At 45.0% G+C, this 20,946-nt stretch overlaps 1 protein-coding gene across 2 annotated transcripts in view; it reads right to left on the bottom strand.

The window, feature by feature from the left end:
• SH2D4B (SH2 domain containing 4B) overlaps positions 1-20,574 on the bottom strand; it is an 86,889-nt gene extending 66,315 nt beyond the window's left edge. The window contains exon 1 of one of the 2 annotated variants that reach the window (XM_070781877.1): positions 18,760-20,574. In XM_070781877.1, the coding sequence (XP_070637978.1) occupies positions 18,760-18,957 (198 nt within the window). In that variant the 5' untranslated portion in view covers positions 18,958-20,574. The remainder of the gene's footprint in view (positions 1-18,759) is intronic. The other variant, XM_070781876.1, reaches the window with a different exon arrangement.
• Between the last annotated feature and the right edge of the window lie 372 nt (positions 20,575-20,946).

Below are 20,946 nucleotides of genomic sequence, written 5' to 3'. Positions count from 1 at the left end.
AGTGTCCATTCAAGGTCATCCCTTCACTGCCAGCGCAGGGAGTCCTCACAGAGTCTGACCTGGAGGACCTCATGATGCTATAGACTAGTGACTAAGTGGGGCTCATACTCCCACCTTTTCCACAGTGGACATTCTGACCCTGCTCCCCCCACTGTGTATCATGTCTCGAGGGTGTGAGGATGACATGTCTTTTGAGCCACATCAGGACCTTAGAGGGCCTAATGCCGTACACATGTAGACTGTGGACTTTGGGCTGATGCAGTGACCAGGTGAGACTTGCAGGCACCCCCGTTAAGGAGGCAGTGAGTGTATCTATGCAGAGAAAAACAAATGCATGGATGACTGGAATGACAGTTTGTGACAGTGACTGCACTATGTCCAGCACGCCACCTCCTCTCCCTGAGCCCAGCAGGTGACTTTTCTCAGGTCCCCTTCAATTCCGTGGGGCCACGTGACTGAATTCTCGTCTATGAAACATCAGGGGAAGTAACTTGTGCCACTTCCGGGCTAAGGCTGTTTGCAGTCAGCGTGCCTTTTTCCACGTTCTCTTTCCCACCCACCCAGCAGGAAATTGACGACTCCAAGATGGTGGAGAGAAAACGGGCCTGATCCATGAGTCAGTGTTCGAAGGCGACCCATGCCACAGCTACCCAATCCACGTCAAGCTGTGACGTAATCAGAACTAGACCTCCATTATAACTCACTGAAATTTCAGAATTTATCAATTGCAGACGGCAGCATTAACTCCCCTGGCTGATATATAAAGGCATTGTTATCTTTTTACTATGTTAAAAGCAATGCAGTACTAGAGGAATGTAAGTTTAATTATGACTGATAGAAGCAAGGAAGCGACTACTACAGAATTGCAGACCTTCCAAATTAGCTGTGGGCAAAGGCGCATGATAACAGGTTTTTCAATCCTGGAACAATACTTAAAAGGAAAAGAGAAAACAACAGAAAATGAGTAGCTATCATAGCAGATGCTATCAGTTACCTCCTCACCATCCATTCCAGCCACCTTCCTTGCTTGCTAAAAACCCCAATTTGGGAAGTAACAGAGATCCCTGCATTTCAGGAAAGGCAAGTTTCTACTCCAGCCCCAAAGGACAAATGAAACTGGTCTAAACCCATCACGTAATATTATTCTCATTGGCAAGTAGTTGACCTAGAAGTGACCAGTCATCCCCACTTTTGACCAAGAAGATGTGGGCAGATGTCCCAGCGAAAGGCTTTCTTGTTCTAAACAAAAGGTGAAGACTTCTTAGGAGAAATGTGTTCACTCTTTGCTCATTTACCTCCCCTCCTTCTTCCTGTCTGGAATGAAGAAGTGATGTCAGGAGCTGCTGGAGGACTTTTTCAGCCATGAGGAAGAAAGCCACATGCCAGAGATGAGTAAGCAGAAATGTGAGAGGAGATGAGGCCTTGCCGATCTGACTGAGAAGCTAAACTAATCGAGCCACTGCAGTACACCTCCAGACTTCTTATTATTTAGGGAAAATGAGGAACTCCAAGAAATAAAGTTCTTTAATTATTAAATGAAATGTGGTAATACAAATATGAAAGATTTCTTTAATCAGACAACTATTAATGGTGCATTCTGTCACTTACAGCCGAGCACATTCCTAACTGATACAGAGAACAATGAAAAATAACACAGAAGCCCTAAACCCTAAGTATACTCTTTAACACAAAAAGGGGAACAGAATTAATTTCTCCATTAAAAATCTGAGACTGTCAGATGTAAATAAAAAGTAAAATCCAGACACTGCTTTCGGAAAGGCCAAGTATTCTCCTTACTGGCTGCAAGTAATAATGAATCCGTGCTTCTCTGAAGCAAAAAAAAAAAAAAAAAGTAAAATCCAATTCTGTACTGTTTAAATATAACACACACGTAAAAAAGAAAAAGGTTAAAAATAGTCAGCAATAGGCCGTGCAAAGGCAAGCAAAAAGAAAGCAGAAGTACCAATGTCAGACAAAGCAAATTCAAGGACAAACATGTCAGACAAGGCAAAGAATATTATGTGATAATAAAAGATGCAACCCACAAAGAAGCTGTAACAGTCATAAAACTTTATACAACAGACAACATAGCAGACAACTACATAAAACAAAAACTCCTAACAACTCAAAGAGAATTTGAAAATGTATATATATCCATAGTGGAGAGTTCTACAATATTTATTTCAGAGGCTGGCAAGCCAAATAGATTTTAAAAATTGATAATATAAAGTTTTTGAATAATATAGTCAATAAATTTTACTTAACAACTATAGAACTTTACCCCTTAAAGTTTAAGAATATACTTTTATTCTTCTGATCTTGCAATTTGTGAGAAAAATGTTATAGGCCATATTCTCTAATAATGACACAAAATTTAGAAATCAATGAGGGGAAATAGGCATCAAGAAAATACTCCTAGAGAATTCATGGATCTTAGGGCAAATCAAAACTGAAATTATACATTATCAAGGGGAAAAGTTGTAGCAAAAAAATATATATATGAGTACAAGTAACAGTAAGCTCAAAAGAAAAATTATAGGTTTAAAGCCTTTTCTTTTTGCTGTCCCAGTGAAGATAAAACTTCCTTCTCCACACATTCCCTCACTGTCCAATAGTGAGGACTCTGCCCTTTCACTGCCGAGGGCCCAGATTTAATCCCTGGTCTGGGAACTCAGATCCTTCAAACCACGTGGTGCAGCCAAAATAATAAAAGTTAAAATTAAAAAAAAAAGTTTAAGAAAACATCTCTCTTGTCCAAACACATAACAATATAGAACCAAAATAACAAGAACAAATGTATAGGAATACAAGAGATACTTCCATGGACTCAATACTAAACAGACGTGAAGCAGTCTGCAGGGTGGAAGCCTCAGCTCCCACGTGGGTCCTGAAGGAAATGGTGGTCACCAGGACTGTGACTCCTACAGGGTAGACGGGAGTCAAAGTTCTCCAGGTGAGACAGGGGCCGGAGGAGGATTCAAGTCACGTGCTGGTGATGCGCTTGGCAAGCTCAAGGGGCAGCGAGGAGGTTACAATGGCTGCAAGCAGAGGGAGCAAGAAGGGAAATCGCAAATGCAGTTGGAGAAGCATCAGCTTCAGTTCATTCAGCGACCCTCGCGGGTAAGGACTGTGGATTTTGTTCTAAGTGGGATGGGAAGTCATGACAAGTGGAAAGTGGGGAAGGCGACATAATCTCATGGATAGTTCAAAATGCTCGCTCTCCCCATTATGTGGGAAGCAGGGAACAAGCACACCTGGTAGGACAGTGAGCGTCTGAAATAGTCCAGGGGCTAGATAATCGTTTCTTGGACTAAGATGATCCTGGTGGAAGCAGTATAAAGTGGTTAAGATTTAAGATATATTCTGGAGGAAAGAGCAATATTTGCTTAAATTTGGGATATGAGTTGTGAAAGAGAGAGAACGAGAAACCTCCAATGTTTCCACTTAAGTAACGGAATGAAAAGTGGTGTTACTGAAAGGAATAACATGAAAGAAATAGCTTGGATAAATCAACACTTCTGTTTGGGCCAAGTTAAGTTTGAGATGTCTGCTAGACATCCTACAGGCAATCGAATAAGAGTTCAGAGGAGAGACTAGAACTAAAATATAATTTTTTATAGGCATCACTGGATAGATATTTAAAGCCGTAAGAATGGATGAGAACAGATAAAGAGTGGGTATAGGAAGGAACTAGAAGAGGTGGAAGGACAGAAGTCCAGCACATTCCAACATATAGACAGGAGAAGGACCCCCAAGGAGATGAGGACAAAAAAGCCTGTGAGGCAGGAGGACAACAAAAAGAGCCCAGTATCACAGAAACCAAGGCGAGAAAGCATTTTGGGGATTAAAGACAGGTCAACTGTGTCAAAGGCTACTGATGGGTCAACAGGATGAAGGCCGAATTGACCGCTGGATTCAACAACATGGAGGTCACCAACGACCTTGACAAAGGTGATTTCGTGAGTCTGTGAAAGGGAACACTTAGAAACCTTTAGAGGAAAATATAAAAGCATATCATTATTACTTTGGGGAAGGAAAGAATTTCTTCTATGAGACATAAAAAGAATATAAGAGACAATGTTGATGTATTTGAATACAGATTAAAGCTTAAAAATTTTCTCACACAAAAAAATACCACAAAGACAATTAAAAATCAGCAACCAACTGAGAGAAGATACTTGAGTATGCACAACTGTCAAATAACTGCACCAATTAATAAAAGCAATAGTAACAGTTAACATATACTGAAGGCTTATCTGCTATTCATGGTTCAACATATTTTACATGTATTGACTTATTAATGTCTAGAACAATCTTTCTTTACTAGAGTCCTGTGAGAGAAATAAGCCCTAGAAAACATAATTTGAATGGTGACTTTTTTCTCAGTTCTCTAAGAATGGTATACAGATAGCACTAGTCTAGATGCATTGTAGAAAAGTCAACTCATTACATACTATGTATCATTTCAAGCAACTATTGTCAAATAACTTGCTCTCAAGACCCCTTTATATTCTTTAAAAATATTGAGCATCTCAAAGAATTTTTGTTTATGTGGATTATACCTATCAATATTTACCATATTCAAAATTAAAACAGAAAATTGTAATATATATTTATTGAAAATAATAACATATCAGGACTCCCTTAGTGTCCAGTGGTTAAAACTCTGTGCTTCCACTGCAGGGAGCAGGGATTCAATCCCTGGTCAGGAACTAAGATCCCACATGCTGCAGGGCATGATCAAAAAAAGATAAAATAATAGCAAATCCATTACATAATAACATATACAGCACTTTTATAAAAAATAGCTATATATTCTAAAATAACAAATATTTAATTGGGAGAGTGGCTTCATTTTCCATTTTTGCAAATCCTTTGAATGTCCAGCTTAATAGAAAGCAGCTGGACTCTGCTGTAATACATAATTTTAGTTGAAGCATATGAAAAAAATTGACTTCACACAGATATATAATAAGAAAGAGAAGAAAAGAGAAAAATCCATGCCTTTTCAGATATTATAGATAATCTTTTATTATACCACACCAAAACTAAAGTGGTAGTTTCTTAAATGTTTGTTGTGATGTGAAACCTGAAACAATATCAGTGAATTTATTGTACTTTGTCCTATTAAAATTCATGGGTCATGTTAATCTCCTAGTTTTGGTCAATGTATCATGGTGACATAAGATGTAACCATTAGTGGAAGCTAGATGCAGCGTATAAGGGAAATTCTCTGAACAACTTTGCAACTCTTCTGTAAGTCTAAGGTTACCTCAAAATTAAAAATTAAAATTTCTAAGTAAAATAAAATTAAAATCCATTGGTTTATGTTGAACTTTGAAAGGATCTTTCACTCATGCATGATTTAGCAACTTTTCTCAATGTTCCTTTGGAAAATACTGGTCCATGGAGTCGAGCAGATCTTCCAAATGTGGACCCATTTTATTTTACAATATCATAAAATCATGTCTGTTAACATCACTTCAAACCTCAAAGAAAAGCCTCTACGTATTGGAAATCCAATAAGCTCATTGTGGCTGAAATAAGTTTTCCAAAAATTCTAATTTTTGCTTGAAAGCTGGAATTTTATCACTGCCTTAAATTTTATCAGTTGTTTTCTTTGACGTGACAGAGTCATCTTATTAATTTTCAAATATGCAAGTTTGAAAAAAGACATCGTTTGTCAGTCTTCTTTCAAATAAAAATGGCATTCCATGACAAAGGAGGCTAGTTCAGCATATAACTCAAAAAATCACATCCTGCTTTTCCTCAGGACAGCCATCATACTTCAGTATGCAGCAGAAATGGTTTATGTAGCCTTCCAGTTTGTCACACAATAAAATAATAAGGTTTACTGTTTCATCAAGGAGTGAAACCACCATCAATTTTACTGTGAGTGTATGATGATGAAAAAATACAACCATTTCACTCCTACAAGACTGGAAAGAATAAAAATGTCTGATGGAAAAGTCTGCTTGTTGGAAAGGATATGGAACAACAATAATTCTTATAAATTGCTGATGGTAGAAGGTACTGATACAATCATTTTGATGATATTCGGCAAATATTTAGTAACGTTAAAAATGCTACACATTATTACAAAGCACTTCCAAGTACACATGCGCCCAGAAAAACCTGAAATAGAAGGTTCATGGAAACACTGTCCAAATATTAAAAATCAGAAACAACATAAATGACCAGTAAAGGGAAACAGATAAATACATTTTGGTATGTTTTTATAATGCAGTACTCCATAGCAAGAAAAATAAATAGGTTTGAACAACACAGACATATCTCTCTAAAAAATGAAGAACCAATAAATTACATTCAGACTGCATATAGTATAATGTCATTCATATAATGATTAAGCAACATACTGCTTACAAAATATATATTAAAGTACAGAAAAGATATAAGGATGGTACATTTTGTATTTATAATAGGCTTGCATATCGGGAGAGTGATGAGGAGTGAAATTTTAGAAAGATATTAAAGTGTACTTCACACTTTAATAAAAACGAAGAAGGGAGGACTTCCCTGGTGGTCCTGTAGCTAAGACTCTGCACTCCCAGTGTAGACGGTCGGGTTTGACTCCTGTTCAGGGAACTAAATTTATGTCACATGCTGCAACTAAGACCCGGCACAGCCAAATAAAGAATTTGTTTTTAAACAAAGAAGGCACCATTTTAACCGTTAGTAATATGGGTCCGTAAGTACATATTACACTACTTATTATTTTTGTCTATATGTTTAAATATTTTACAGTGAGAAATTTTTAAGGCTTTCTTTTTAAAAAAAAAAAGATGAGACATGAATAAACCAAGTTCTCAATCTAAGACATTAATAAAAGAAAATAAAAAGAGAAAATAATTACTAAAGAAAAAACTAATATTAGTGAATATATGACATATATATTATAAATACAACCAAACATTTGTTCTTTGAAAAAATTTAATATGATAGGAAATCACCCAGCATGCTTAAATTAAGTTAAAACATATATATAAACATATACATGTTTATATATATATATTATGTGTGTATATATAATATATATATGGAATTAGGAATAAAAAAGAGAGTGTAAAACATGAACTGATTAAAAGAGAGTATCAGGGACTTCCCTGGTGGTACAGTGAATGAGAATTCGCCTGCCAACGTGGGGGACATGGGTTTGATCCCTGACCCAGAAGATTCCGCATGCCATGGAGCAATTAAGCCCCTGTACCACAGTGACTGAAGCCTGCACACCCTGGAGCCTGTGCTCTGCAAAAAAAGAAACCACCACATCGAGAGCCTGCCAACCACAACAAAGAGGAGCCCTCACTCTCTGCAACTAGAGAAAGCTGGCAGCAGGAACAAAGACCCAGCACAGACAAAACCAAATAAATAAATAAAAGAGAATATCATATACTATTCTGTATTAACAAATTTGAAAATATAGATATAGGCATAAATCTTCATAATCTTAAATTAGACAGTGGTTTCTTAGATATGACACCAAACGCATAAACAGCAAAAAACATATATACGATTTGGATGTCATCAAAATTTGATACTTAAAACTTTTGTTTTTCAAAGGACACCATCAAGACAGTAAAAGGGCAGCTCAAGGAGTGGGAGTAAATATTTGCAGATCATATATCTGATAAAGAACTTGTGTCTGGAGTACATAAAAATTCTTACAACTCAATAATAAAAGGACAATTCAGTCAAAAAATGGGCAAAGGATCTAGACATTTCTCTAAAGAAGATATACAGGTGTCCAATAGGCACAAGAAAAGATGCTCAACATCTTTACTCATCAGGAAAACACAAACCAAAACCACAATGACATAACACTTCACACCTCCCAGGATGGATTTAACCAAAAAGATAAATAATAACGAGTATTGGTGAGGGTGTGGAGAAATTGGAGCTCTTACCCACTGCTTGTGGAACATTAAAATGGTGCAACTGTTTTGGAAAACAATCTACAATTCCCCAAGTTATTAAACATAAAGTTATCAGAAGATCTGGCAGTCCCACTCATAGCTACACACCCAAGAGAAATGAAAACATACATCCACTCAGAAACTTGCACATGAGTGTTTACAGAAGCATTATTCACAATAGTCAAAAGTGAAAACCCAAATATCCTTTAAGAGATGAATGGATAAACAAAATGTGATACATTCATATAATGGAACCTTATTCAGCCATAAAAAGAATGACATACGGATATATGCTACATTGTGGATGGACCTTGAAAACATTATGCTAAGTGCAGGAAGCCAGTCACGAAAGTCCACATATTATATTATTCCATCCATATGAAAGTCCAGAATAGGGAAATCCAGAGACCTAAAGAAGACTGCATGCTAAGTCACTTCAGTCATGTCTGACTCTTTGCAGCCCTATAGACTGTAGCCCGCCAGGCTCCTCTATCCATGGGATTCTCCAGGCAAGAATATTGGAGTGGGTTGCCATGCCCTCCTCCAGGGGATCTTCCCAACCCAGGGATCGGACCTGTGTCTCTTATGTCTCCTGCATTGGCAGCCAAGTTCTTTACCACTAGCACCACCTGGGAAGCCCCTAAAGAAGATTAGTGGTTACTAAAGGCTGGAGCAGGGATAAAGGGGCCTGGAGGGTACTAGTGACTTGTATGGTTTATGAATTATGTCTCAATAAAGCTGTTCTGGACAACAACAACAAGAAAAACTCTCCTGGTAATTATTTGACAAGGTAATTTTAAAAATTAGTTAAGGTACAGAAGTCTAAACAAGAAATGGACAAACTTAACCTAACCGACAACTATAGAACAGTCCACACTATAATGGAACACTTTCTTTCGAGTGCACACAGAGCACTCACCTGGATAGACTACATTCTCAGCCATTATAAAAGAAACAACAAGTTTTAAACGTTTGAAATCATTTATGGAATGTATAGGGAACCCAACCATGGTGGCCAATAATAAGCATATCCATGCAATGGTAAGATAAAAATAAATGCTCCCTGAGGCCCCGAATCATGTCATTTTGAAAGGACAGGCGGGAAACAGGTGTGGAAATGCACCTGAAGAATTTAAACCCCAAAGCTAAATGCAGAATCTGGTTTCAAATGAGAGAATCCTAGGAAGCTTTGCTAGTTTTTAATGTGAGAAAACCTGGAAAGCAGTGATGCTACTAGGCACTCCGAGAGATAACAGAGGGGCCGGCAGCTGCCTGCAACCTGCTACTTCAGCATGACTCCACTAAGGAGAGTTGAGACCTGGCGTCAGGTTACAGGGAGTCACGAGATAACCAGGTGGTGGCCTTTCTCAGAAACTGCCCCTGCTGACCTCCGGGTGGAAGAGGAGGCAGTGAGGTGGACAGGGAAGAAGGGAGGTGGCAGGCATGAACACCTCTCAAGCAAGAGGAGAAAATACAACCCGAGCAGCTCAGCCTGGCATGCCCAGCTGGGGTCCTGCAGCAGGCAGGAGAAGCCAGAGTTGAGCAAAACTCCATCTGTTTAATCAGTCCCTGGGCTGCAGGAAATAAACTTACAGTTACCAGGGAAGAAAGAGGGGGTGGGGTAAACTGGGAGACTGGAACTGACATACACATTCCTATATATAAAATGGATAACTAATAAGGGTCTATTGTAGAGCACAGGGAACTCTGCTCAACACTCTGTAATGCCCTGTGTGGGAGAAGAATCTTTTAAGAAAAGTGGATATATGTGTGTGCATAACTGATTCACTTTGCTGTACACCTGAAATTAACACAGCACTGTAAATCATCTACACTCCAAAAAACTTTTTTTTTACCTAGTGAAAAATATACAGCCCATGAGCTCTTGGCAGCATCCAGGAAAATGGTGAGGGGTAGGCAGGCAAGAGAATCCCATCCTTGTGGGCCAAGCTCTTCAGGTACTTGCAGAAACTCTCTCCCTCTTTATATGTCCCTCCTTAGCCCTGTAGGCGGAGAAGGCAATGGCACCCCACTCCAGGACTCTTGCCTGGAAAATTCCACGGCGGAGGAGCCTGGTAGGCTGCAGTCCATGGGGTCTCTAAGAGTCGGACACGACTGAGTAACTTCACTTTCCCTTTTCACTTTCATGCATTGGAGAAGGAAATGGCAACCCACTCCAGTATTCCTGCCTGGAGAATCCCAGGGGCGAGGAAGCCTGGTGGGCAGCCGTGCATGCGGTCGCACAGAGTCAGACACGACTAAAGCGACTTAGCATCAGCAGCAGCAGCCTTGTAGGAGGATCCCCGTCAACATTACTACTATCAAACTTCTTTAACTTTTGCCAGTATTATTGTTTTAATTGGCAATGACATACTTTACTAGTGATGCTGAAGACCTTTCCTCATGGTCATTGTGGATTTGAAATTTCCCTCTTGTGAATGGCTTGTTCATATCTTTCCTCCATTTTTCTACTATTTTTCTTTTGCTGACTGGGGAAGTTTCTTTCATCTCTGGATACAAGTCCTTTGCCTGTTACAAATGTTGCAAATATTTTCCTCTCATTTATCTCTCCTGTTTTTCTTTTTAAACTCAGTTTGGTACCTTTTATAAAGATTTTAAAAATTTAGTCATATTTATCTTTATTTTCCTTATTTTTCTTGTTGTGTCTTATTTTAAGAAAGCCTTCACTCTCCCCAATATGCTCTCATTTTTTCCTCGATTACTTCTAGAATTTTGTTTTTGTTTTTTCTGCATTGGTCTTTAGTCACCTGGAATATGTTGTTTCACCATAAGAGTAGCTGTGAGAAGGAGGAAGATGCTGTGCACTCAAGTGTGGGGACCTGGAGCCCCAACAAACCTGGACCCGGATTCTAACTCTACCTCAATTCAAACAGAGATAATAACCTATTTTATTAATTTGACGACACACATCTTAAAAGTTTCTGAAATCAGGATGTGTCTTATAAACAAGGTGTATCATGGTTTCACTTACAGCTTTCTTAGCAGTATATAAAAATAGTGTGTCTTTCAAGCTCTGGCATCTTAGATTTCATGAATCTAAGGTGGGCATGCTGATTTTCTTCAACTCCCTTTTTAGATTTCTCTGTTAGGTTCAACAGTTTTTCAGTAGATCCATTTAAAGGCAATGAGTTTGTAGGAACATTGGGGAATCAGGGGCTTGGAAGCCCTGGATTTGGGGGCTGTAACTCTTCAATTGCCCATCTTAGATTTCTTGAAACACAAAGGACCCAACCTCAGGTCCCTAAGGGGGTGAGATAAACAGGCACTTCATGGGCCCAGGATGGGTGAGACATTCCATCTAGGTGAGTTCACCTTCATTCCAGAGAAAGAAGCTACTCTGAGGCCTCATTCTTCCTGCAATCCTGGGCCTTCCTCCTTAGCCTCCAGAACCTGAGCCTCCATTCCAGGAGGAACAGAGGGCTCCTTCAGGCCCCCTTCCCTAAAACCTTCAGTGGGACAAGGCCATACCTTCAGTTGTCTGCCATATCCAGGATGCTCAGAGCTGACAGTTAAGGGCTCTGTCTAAGGCTGACCTCTGTCCACATTCAACAAGACTGCACCCTCACCCCTGAGGACACCCACACCTGCTGGGCACCAGAAGCGATTAAGGCCATGCCCCCACATCCTCTCACAACAGCTTCTGCCTGGCTCCTCCCACTGCCTACCTGGTGAGTCTGTAGTTTTGCAGCTTCTGCAAATGCTGGAGACAGGGAGCCGAGGGCTCTGACAGAGCTGCCTCTGTCAGAACCCTGGCATTGGGCTCAGGGAAGGCCAGAAGGACAGGGAGAGAGCCAGGGGGCTGCAGAGGCCCCCGGCCAGAGCCAGCGTGAGAACTTTGTGCACTTCAGCCTCACTGCCACCCAGAAAGCCCCTGCCTCATCCCAGATGAGGGGAAGCAGAGTGACACCCCAAAGAGTTACAGTCCCCAAATCCAGGGCTTCCATGCCCTTGATTTCCCAGCGTTCCTACATACTCACTGTCCTCTAAGTGGAGCTACTGGAAAACTGTTGGAACTAAGAGAGAAATTTAAAAAGGGAGTTGAAGAAAATCAGCATGCCAACTGCATATGACAGCAAGAACAGGGATGGGACAGGAGACAGCTTCAAACACGGATTTCCCTTGATGTTTAATAACTTCTGTGTGATGTGCTGAGAATCCAAACAATGAATGGTATGCTGCTGGGTTGGCCAAATCATTTGTACAAGGGGGCACAGAGAGGGGATAAAATATTTATCACTTTCCCCTCAGAGGAAAAAATGTGGAGAACTAGCAGTACAAAGTGGAGTTAGTGTCCAAGTAATTATTGTTGTTATGACTTGATTATAGAACCACTATTGGCATAAAAAATAAGTCTTGAGAGATAACTAAACAAAATCAACCCAAAATTCTTGATTATACCAACAAAACCATGGAGAGGGATATTAAAATAAAAAACAAGGATATTTTATCTTTATCATTCCTGATAAAGATAAAATGGGTTCAAGTATATATTTTTAAAGCTTTAAACGAATATACGCTATTTAATATACACTTTTCAGTCGACTCCCTTAAAAAAAAACGGTAGTATCAAATGAGGGGGAAAGAAAAGATACAAGGAAATGAACACTAGGCAGATGCAAAGGAAAAAAGCAGAGTCAGTCAACCTAAAAATCGAAGTCAAAACCCTAAAACAAGAAATGAGAAGGAAGGGCTTACCCAGCGTCCAGTGGTTAAGACTCCGCCTTCCAATGCAAGGGGTGTGGGTTTGACGTGGTCATGTATGGATGTGAGAGTTGGACTGTGAAGAAGGCTGAGCACCGAAGATTTGATGCTTTTGAACTGTAGTGTTGGAGAAGACTCTTGAGAGTCCCTTGGACTGCAAGGAGATCCAACCAGTCCATTCTGAAGATCAGCCCTGGGATTTCTTTGGAAGGAATGATACTAAAGCTGAAACTCCAGTACTTTGGCCACCAGTTGACTCATTGGAGAAGACTCTGATGCTGGGAGGGATTGGGGGCAGGAGGAGAAGGGGACGACAGAGGATGAGATGGCTGGATGGCATCACTGACTCGATGGACGTGAGTCTGAGTGAACTCCGGGAGTTGGTGATAGACAGGGAGGCCTGGTGTGCTGCGATTCATGGGGTCGCAAAGAGTCGGACACGACTGAGCGACTGATCTCTGATCTGGTGAGCTAAGGTCCCACAAGGTATGCAGGACAGAGCAACCAACGTGGCTAGAAAAGAACACCTCTATGCAAAATTACAGCAACAACTGGTCACATCTTGCACCACATACAAAGATTAACTCAAATGGATCATAGACCCAAAATGTAAAGCCTAAAAGGAATTTTAAAAATAAAATGGTGAATTGTATGTTAAAAAAAAAAAAAAAAAGAAATGAGAAGGAAATGAGTTGTAAGTACGAGTGAAAAGGTGACAGAATTCCCACCACTTGGCGGCTCGGGTGGTAAACGATACACGGGCAATGGAGGAGACTGGGGTTCAGTCCCTCGGTGGGGAAGGTCCCTGGGGAAGGGAATGGCTACCGTCTCCAGTATTCTTGCCTGGAGAATTACAGGAACAGAGGAGCCTGATGGGCTACTGTCCACGGGGTCACAAAGAGTCAGATACGACCGAGTGACTAACACTTTTCATATATTACAGACTATAGTTCAGCTTCTACAATATATATCACGAAACACAAGTATACTGAGACTGTTAGACTTCTACTGAAGATTTTCAACGTCTAGGGGAGAGGTCACACTGCACAGCTCACACCGTGCGCGTGCGTGCTCAGTCGCTCAGTCATGTGCGCATGCGTGCTCAGTCGCTCAGTCATGTCCGACTCTGTGTGAACCCGCAGACTACAGCCCACCAGGCTCCTCTGTCCATGGGATTTCCTAGGCAAGAATCCTGGAATGGTTTGCCATTTCCTTCTCCAGGGGATCTTCCCAACCCAGGGATCAAGCCCATGTCTCCTGCGTGGCAGGCAGATTTATCACTGAGTCACCTGGGAATCCCACAACTCACAGCCTTCTACTCAAAAGAGAAATCCTTTAATACCTGTCTCCTCAGTCAAGCCCCTCTGACACACCAAGCACACCAGGGTCTCAGCTGCTCCCCGCCCACAGCTGGCCCCAACCACAATCCTCAGGTTTTCCTCACTTGCTAGGATGGACACGGCGCAGCCCCAGCCATGCTGACACGGCACATGCAGGCTAATGGAGGAGACAGACTGTACACAAGCAAACAGACGTGAGGGAAAAAGAAGACGATAACCTCCAAGGCAGATTCACAGGGACAGAAAGCAGATCAGTGCTTGTCAGGGGCTGTGGGAGGGAAGGATGGGGAATGACCGAGTAATGGATATGGGCTTTCCTTCTGGGGTGATGTACATGACGCGGGTGGTGGTTGCACAATATTCTAAACGTCACTGAACTGCACACTTTAAAATGGTTAAAATAGTAACCTTTATGTTGTGTATGCTGCTGCTGCTGCTAAGTAGCGTCAGTCGGGTCCGACTCTGTGTGACCCCATAGACGGAAGCCCACCAAGCTTCCCCATCCCTGGGATTCTCCAGGCAAGAACACTGGAGTGGGTTGCCACTGCCTTCTCCAATGCATGAAAGTGAAAAGTGAAAGGAAAGTCGCTCAGTCGAGTCCCACTCTTAGCGACCCCATGGACTGCAGCCCACCAGGCTCCTCTATCCATGGGATTTTCCAGGCAAGAGTACTGGAGTGGGGTGCCATTGCCTTCTCTGTTATGTTGTGTATATTTTACCACACAAAAAAAGAAAAATGATACTTTCAGATGAGGTAAAGTGCTTTGAGGGAAGTCAGGCTGGATGTTATAATAAAGACAAGGGTGGGGCTCCTTAAGGGCAAAGAGTCAGTGAAGAGCTCAACATTTAACTGAGAAATGAACAGAGGGGAGAACCCAGGCTCATGAGGATTTGGGAAAAGAGCATTCCACGCAGAGGAACTCCAAAGAGGGAGAAACTGGGTTGGAGAATGGGTAGAGGCCCTCAAGAAGCATCTGTGTTCCTTTGAGTGGATGGAAGCCACTGGGGCAGGGAGGTCCCTGAGCTTAGTGTGTTGAAAGGGCACTTTGGCTACTCTGCAGAGAAAGGTCACAGGGCATGAGCCTGAGACAGGGGGACCACTGAGAAGATGGATGCATTGGGAATGTCTGCAGGCTAGTACAGGTTCCCACGCCTGGAAAGGGAACACACTGAGGCTAGGAGGGTCTAGGCCCAGCAGGTGAGGTTGCCATGGTTACTGGAAGGTTCCCAGGAAACAGAGACAAGGTGGATGTCCAGGGAGAAAGACTGTGTCCCACAAGTTTCATTAGAGCATGGACCAGGCCCACCTGGGCACCAAGTCCAGGGCAGATGTGCAGTGGAAATGGCTGAGAGCTCAGACGGGATGCTGGATCGGGTGTCTCCCTCTAGCCCCAGGTCAGGGCTGCTTGTAGGAGTGGCATAGGATGGGAGGACAGAGAGAGGTGGGCCTAACAGGTGGGAGCTGCCTCTTGACCCTTGGGGAACGGAAGCAGTAGGGGCTGGACAGCCAGACCTACAGTCTCCCGTAGGCCAGACTGAGGGGCAGGCACAAGGCTGGCTGGGTGGGTGAGAATAAGGCACTTCCGTGAGGCTGCAGGTCTGGCTTGCAGTGTGGCCAATGTCAGCCACATGAAAGGAGAGAGCAGGAAGGAGAGTGGGGGAAGAGGTCTGGACCCCAGGAAGAGGATGTCCAGACAGATAAGGAGATGGTCACGGAGAAACCAATTTAACACTGACAGGGACTGCCAATCGTGGCCAGAACCAGCAAGACCAGGTGGAGAGGCTTCCTGGGTCACCACAGCAGTAGGAACACATGTGTCCTGAATCCAGTGTTCCAGGTGACACACAGCTCTAGCCCCAAGAAAACCCAGAAAGGGCCAGGAGGTTGTGAAGGCTGCAAGAACCCACATCACATGTGAGGAGCTGCAGTCACCATCATGCTTGATGGCTGTGGCTTAAATCTAGCAGAATGTAATGTAACACGCCTTCCCAGAGTCTCAACAAACAACACAATTTTCCATCAGACATCAATTTTGCCAGAAACATGAAAAACTAGCAAATATGATGGGAAATGGGAAAACAACATAGGCTAAGGGTCTGTACCTTCTACAACAGGGCAGAACACCAGAAGCGTCTCAGCAAAGTACAAAGCTAAACCAAAAAGACACACCTGCATGATCAGGGGAGTGAGATGCGCCCAGCCATGACCATCCTCTTTCAGCCCAGCTCACTTCTGGGGACCCTCCCAGGACCAGAACAACCACCGAGTTTCTGTAAACCGGAATAATCCATATCACCAGTGTTCATCCCTACCCTCTGCAGGTGCAACTGGAAAGCTGAGACGTTCTCGGGGTCAGGATGCACCTTGCCCTGCCTGAGTCCTAGGGACAGCAAGGTCAGGCCTGCTAGGAGCTGAGAAGTGTCCTCAGAAGAGAGAGGGTGGGATGGAGTTCTCCAGGGACCAATGGGACTTGGGGGATCAACGGGCAGGAGGAGGTTCGAGGTCATTCCAGGCTGACGGGAACTAAGCTGTGCTCAGGGATCCCAAGAGTCTGGCATGTACAACAGGGCACAGCAGGCGCTTCCTTCAGGACAGACTGGAGGGAGGGAGGCACCAGCTGGGAAGGAAGTGTCTGTGAAAGGAAGGAAAAGATCCAGCTGATAGAGCCTGTGCCCACACACCCTGCCCTGAGCCACCCCATGGCTGCTTCTTTCCCAAGCCTCACTCCTGACACTCCAGTTGGCATGCTTTCTTGGATCTGATCTGTTTACCCATGGATTCAAGAGCTGAAGCTCTGTCCAGTTCACCAAGCTTAGCAATGCTGGCTAAAGGTATGAATGAATGAACAAATGAATACACGCACAGACCATCCATTGAATTGAAGCACTGAGTTCAGAAGTGAATGAATAGAAAAACATCAGTCACTGGACCATGGTCAAAGTCACAGGATATTCATCCTGACTCCATTTTTAGCAGCTAGGTGACTTTGGAGGATTGGGCTGTGGCTTCCTCATCTGAGACTGGGTCACAGGACTATGGGGGCATTCAGTGAGGGCAAGCACATGGTAAATATTAAAGGTCTCGGACAGGTGGGATGTTTGTTGCAACCCTTTATCAAGATTCCAGGACAAGAAGCAGACAATGTGCACCCAGACCCATACCAAGAAGCTCTTCAGCCTCTGGGGCTGAGCCTGCCCCCAGGGCTTCCCCGAGGTCTTCCCAGACAGCTCTGGGACTGCAGAAAAGAGCTGACATCTGAGCGGGATTCTGACCTGGAATACACACACTCCTCCTCGTCTCCATTCTTTATAAATCAGAAAATTAACTATCTGGAAAAGAGTCTTCTGCACCAGAAACCCAAATGAGCTTAATGTATAATTTATGCATGAAAATGTAGATGTCAACGTGTGACAAATCGTAGTAAAAATATTTTTGTAGTTAAAGTTTTAGGCATCTGTCTTCCTCCCAGGAGAGTCATGACATGCGGCCCCAGGGCTCTGGGCGGGTGGGGCAGGAAAGTGGCCTGTCTTTTTCACCAGCAGTGATGAAGCTGCCAGTGCAGTCCCAGCCTTGGCATGAGCCACAGGCAGCCAAGTCACAGCTTTGCCTCCCTGGGGTCCTACCACGTCTTGCTCAAAACGGGGATTTCATACTCTATGACAACTCTGTGTTAGACCCAAGGGTGGAAGACAGGATGGAGAATGATCTCACTCCTGGAGCTTTGAGTCCCGTGGGAGAGCCAAGCAAGCAAAGGATCAAAGACACTGACAGTGTGCCAAGTGCTAGGGCAGGGATGGGTCCAAGCAGTCACCAAGGAGCAAGTACTTCCTGTGCCAAGAGCATCCCCAAGAGACTGCAAGAGGCAGGAGTCTGTCAGGAGGACAAAGGCAGGAGAACATTCCTCAAGAGAAGAATCATGTGTGTAAAGAGAGAGGCTACAGCAAGATGGCCAGATGGGTGCAGGTGCGGCCTGCAGAACATGGCAGGGGCTAATGGTGAGCCTGGAGTGAAGAGAGGGAGCCAGGTCACTCAGGGGCCTGTATGTCTATCGAGAGGCAGAACCTTATCCTAGACTGAAAACTTGCAAACTGATCAAGTCTACACCTCACTCTGGCCAACAGTATAGAGGCTAAGAGGAGGGCTGTTGTGGGCAGCCAATGAGAGAGAAGACAAACGGGTTTTGTGAATGGTAAAGTGCAGCACCCAAAGTGCCCTCCCCAGCAGGGTCTCGAGTACCGCACAACTCAGCAGCCTGTCTGCTTCAGATGTGCCCTCGCTCACAGGCGCCCCAGTCCATAGCCGTGGCTGGCACATCACTGCATGGCAACTACCTGAAATGTGGGTGGAACCCTTGCTTCTCATCTGCAGTTGCTACTACTTTTGGGGCTGCTCACGCTTAATGCAGGTCCAGAGGCCCAGTGGGGCTCCAGCACAACCCAAAGCATCCTCTCACAGGACAGGGAGGAGGGGCACGGGGCACCGTGCTGGAGCCACTGAGCTGCACTCGCGAGGGAGGGAGGAACGGAGTGTCTTCGTTGCACCCTGCCCTCTGTCCGTGCCGTCAGGGTCCCCAGGCAGTCCTCTGTGCAGCCTTGGAGCCCTGCATAAAAGATAGACGCCCAGGCTAATGGGATAGGACGCTCACAGAACAAGGGTTTCAAGCCCCTGACCCTCATCACATCAGTACACATTTTAAAGAATGCAGCCTGATATTATCAACTTTTCCATCTCCCAGGAGGCCAGGGCTCAGGCCTTTGGTTACTCCCAGCCACCTACCTCGCTTGACCTTCGGGGGCCTGAGGCCCTCGACCTGGGCCAGGGCCTCCCAAGCCTCACGCTCCCTCCAGCGTCTCAGCTGCTCCTCGCGCATTTTGTAGAAGAGGATGTGCTTCTGCACATCGCTGAGCTCAGCGAGGAGCTCGGGGTCGATGTACATGTCATGCAGGATCTGCTGAAGCATGGCGGCGCCTGGGATGCGCACGCAGCAGGACACCCCAGGCCACTCCTCACCCCGGGCTCCTCACGCCACAGCCACTCCCAGAGCCCCTTCTCCGTGCAGCATTGTCACTCTGCCACAGCTCCCAGCCGACGACGAACTCATCTCCTCTGCTCGGGACAACAACAGGGATCAGGCAGCTGGAAGGAAAGAGGCAGCCAAGACCTGCAATGGCAATCCGGCGCCTGGAACAGTCTAGTCCTTCTGTTGGGTCCCCAAGAGGCTGGGTCGTGGCCTCCCCTGGGCTCTCAGATGATGGAAGAGTCAAAGCCTCCAGCTCTGCGGGCAATGCCCAGGCCTGGCCCTGCCTGGCCCAGCAGGTGTCGAGTGATCTGTTAGTGGAAGGTAACGATGACACCAGCTGTATCAATGACACTGCCCCAGCCAACCAGGAACCGATCTTTCCTCCAAAGGTAAGAGGAGGAGGAGGAGGCAGGTTTGCCAATGAATTCCATGTCTTTTGAGTCAACATCAAACAGGCCAGAGGAGCCAGCCAGGAGCTTCTCGGCTGCTGTCTTTCGCTTTAGTTGCTCCATCATTGCCAGTCTTTCTCTTTTCCAGGACGTTGGCCTACTAAGATAATGCTTCTAACACTCTGCCTTGGAGGAAAAGAGATCTGCCCTTCTTTCTGGCTTGCAGTTAAGGAAGAAAGCCAAATGGAATCAGTAGGGACACCGGAGGGGCTTGATCACAGGATTCAAGGACATGAAGGAGGCAGATATCCTCTCCCTTTCCCCTGGAATGGGCTGGCTCAGTCTGGGGTCAATTGTGGTCACTGCTGGTCCTTTTGTTGTTGTTGTTGCAAGTATCTGGACATGATCACAAACAATACAAGTGTGTTTTCTCTGTGCTCTCCATGCCCTGAATGTGAAGCGCCCTGGACAGAGGGGGATGTTGCTTTCTGCTTGGAGGGAGCTCATCTGTCTTTGGCCATGAGGATGGATAGTGTTGCTCATGCAACAGATCCGAAGTTCACCCTAACAAGCACTCAGAGCTACTCCCAGCTGCCCCTGTGTTCAGACAAGGAAACAGGTTCAGAGAAGGTAAGAGACTTGTCTCTGGCTACCCACTCCATAGGCTGCCACCTGGGGACTTCATCTAATTTTCAAATTTGACATCCACTAGATACTATGAATATTTTGATGGTTTGTAGCCTGAGCAGGAGAAAACAGAGTTTGGCACTATGGCCTGGGACGGATGGTAACCTTCACATCCTCTTCCCTCCCCAAGAGGACTAAAGATGGATCAGGCACCCCAGAGTGATGGAACCCAGGTGTGAGTGGGTGCTCATTATGCCCAGGGGGTCACAGGAAGTATGGAGGGCCAGGCTGCCCCACCCCCAGGTCTGGCTGGCCTGTCCCAGTAGGACCCAGACTATGGAGGCCCGACACACAGGCTCCTGCCATGCAGCGCTGTAGTTCTGGATGCCAGCCACCCTCTTCTCTCTCCTCCCCACTCAGGGAGGGCAGAGAGCGTGCACAATACAGGCCTGCTGGGACGGGCCGGTTGCCATCGGCAAGAGGTCTGGTCCTCTGGCCAGGGCGGTGATAGTGTCATCCTTGTGGGAGTGATATGTTTGAGAGAGGGTGGGTGGTAGCCAAATGGGAAGGATGACGCTAGCGCCCCGTTTTGTGTTCCAGCGGGCAAAGAGCTCCCTGGCTATCCCAGGTCAGTGGGGCAGGAGGCCGAGCGTGGAGCGCGGCCGGGGCGCGGGCTGGATCGGGTTTCCGGAAGGACGTGCTAGGGCCGGCGCGGGTGGGTGTTGCCTGGCCCCGCTCCCCGCTCCACCTCCGGCCTGGCTTCCGCCCGCCGGTCGCGGTCCCCGGGCGAGGGAGGCCGCTAGACTCGGCCTGGAGCGCCCCCTGACGGCCAATCGGAGTGGGCGCGCCTGCCCGTGGGAGAGCCAGAGGGAGAGCCAGCAGCTAGCACCGGCCAAGCGCGCCGGACGCCCCG

The sequence above is a fragment of the Bos indicus genome, chromosome 28 (genome assembly GCF_029378745.1).
Source record: "Bos indicus isolate NIAB-ARS_2022 breed Sahiwal x Tharparkar chromosome 28, NIAB-ARS_B.indTharparkar_mat_pri_1.0, whole genome shotgun sequence".
In the NCBI taxonomy this organism is placed as follows: domain Eukaryota; kingdom Metazoa; phylum Chordata; class Mammalia; order Artiodactyla; family Bovidae; genus Bos; species Bos indicus.
Note: the sequence above shows the minus strand (reverse complement) of the source record. Positions and strands in the feature narration are given on the sequence as shown.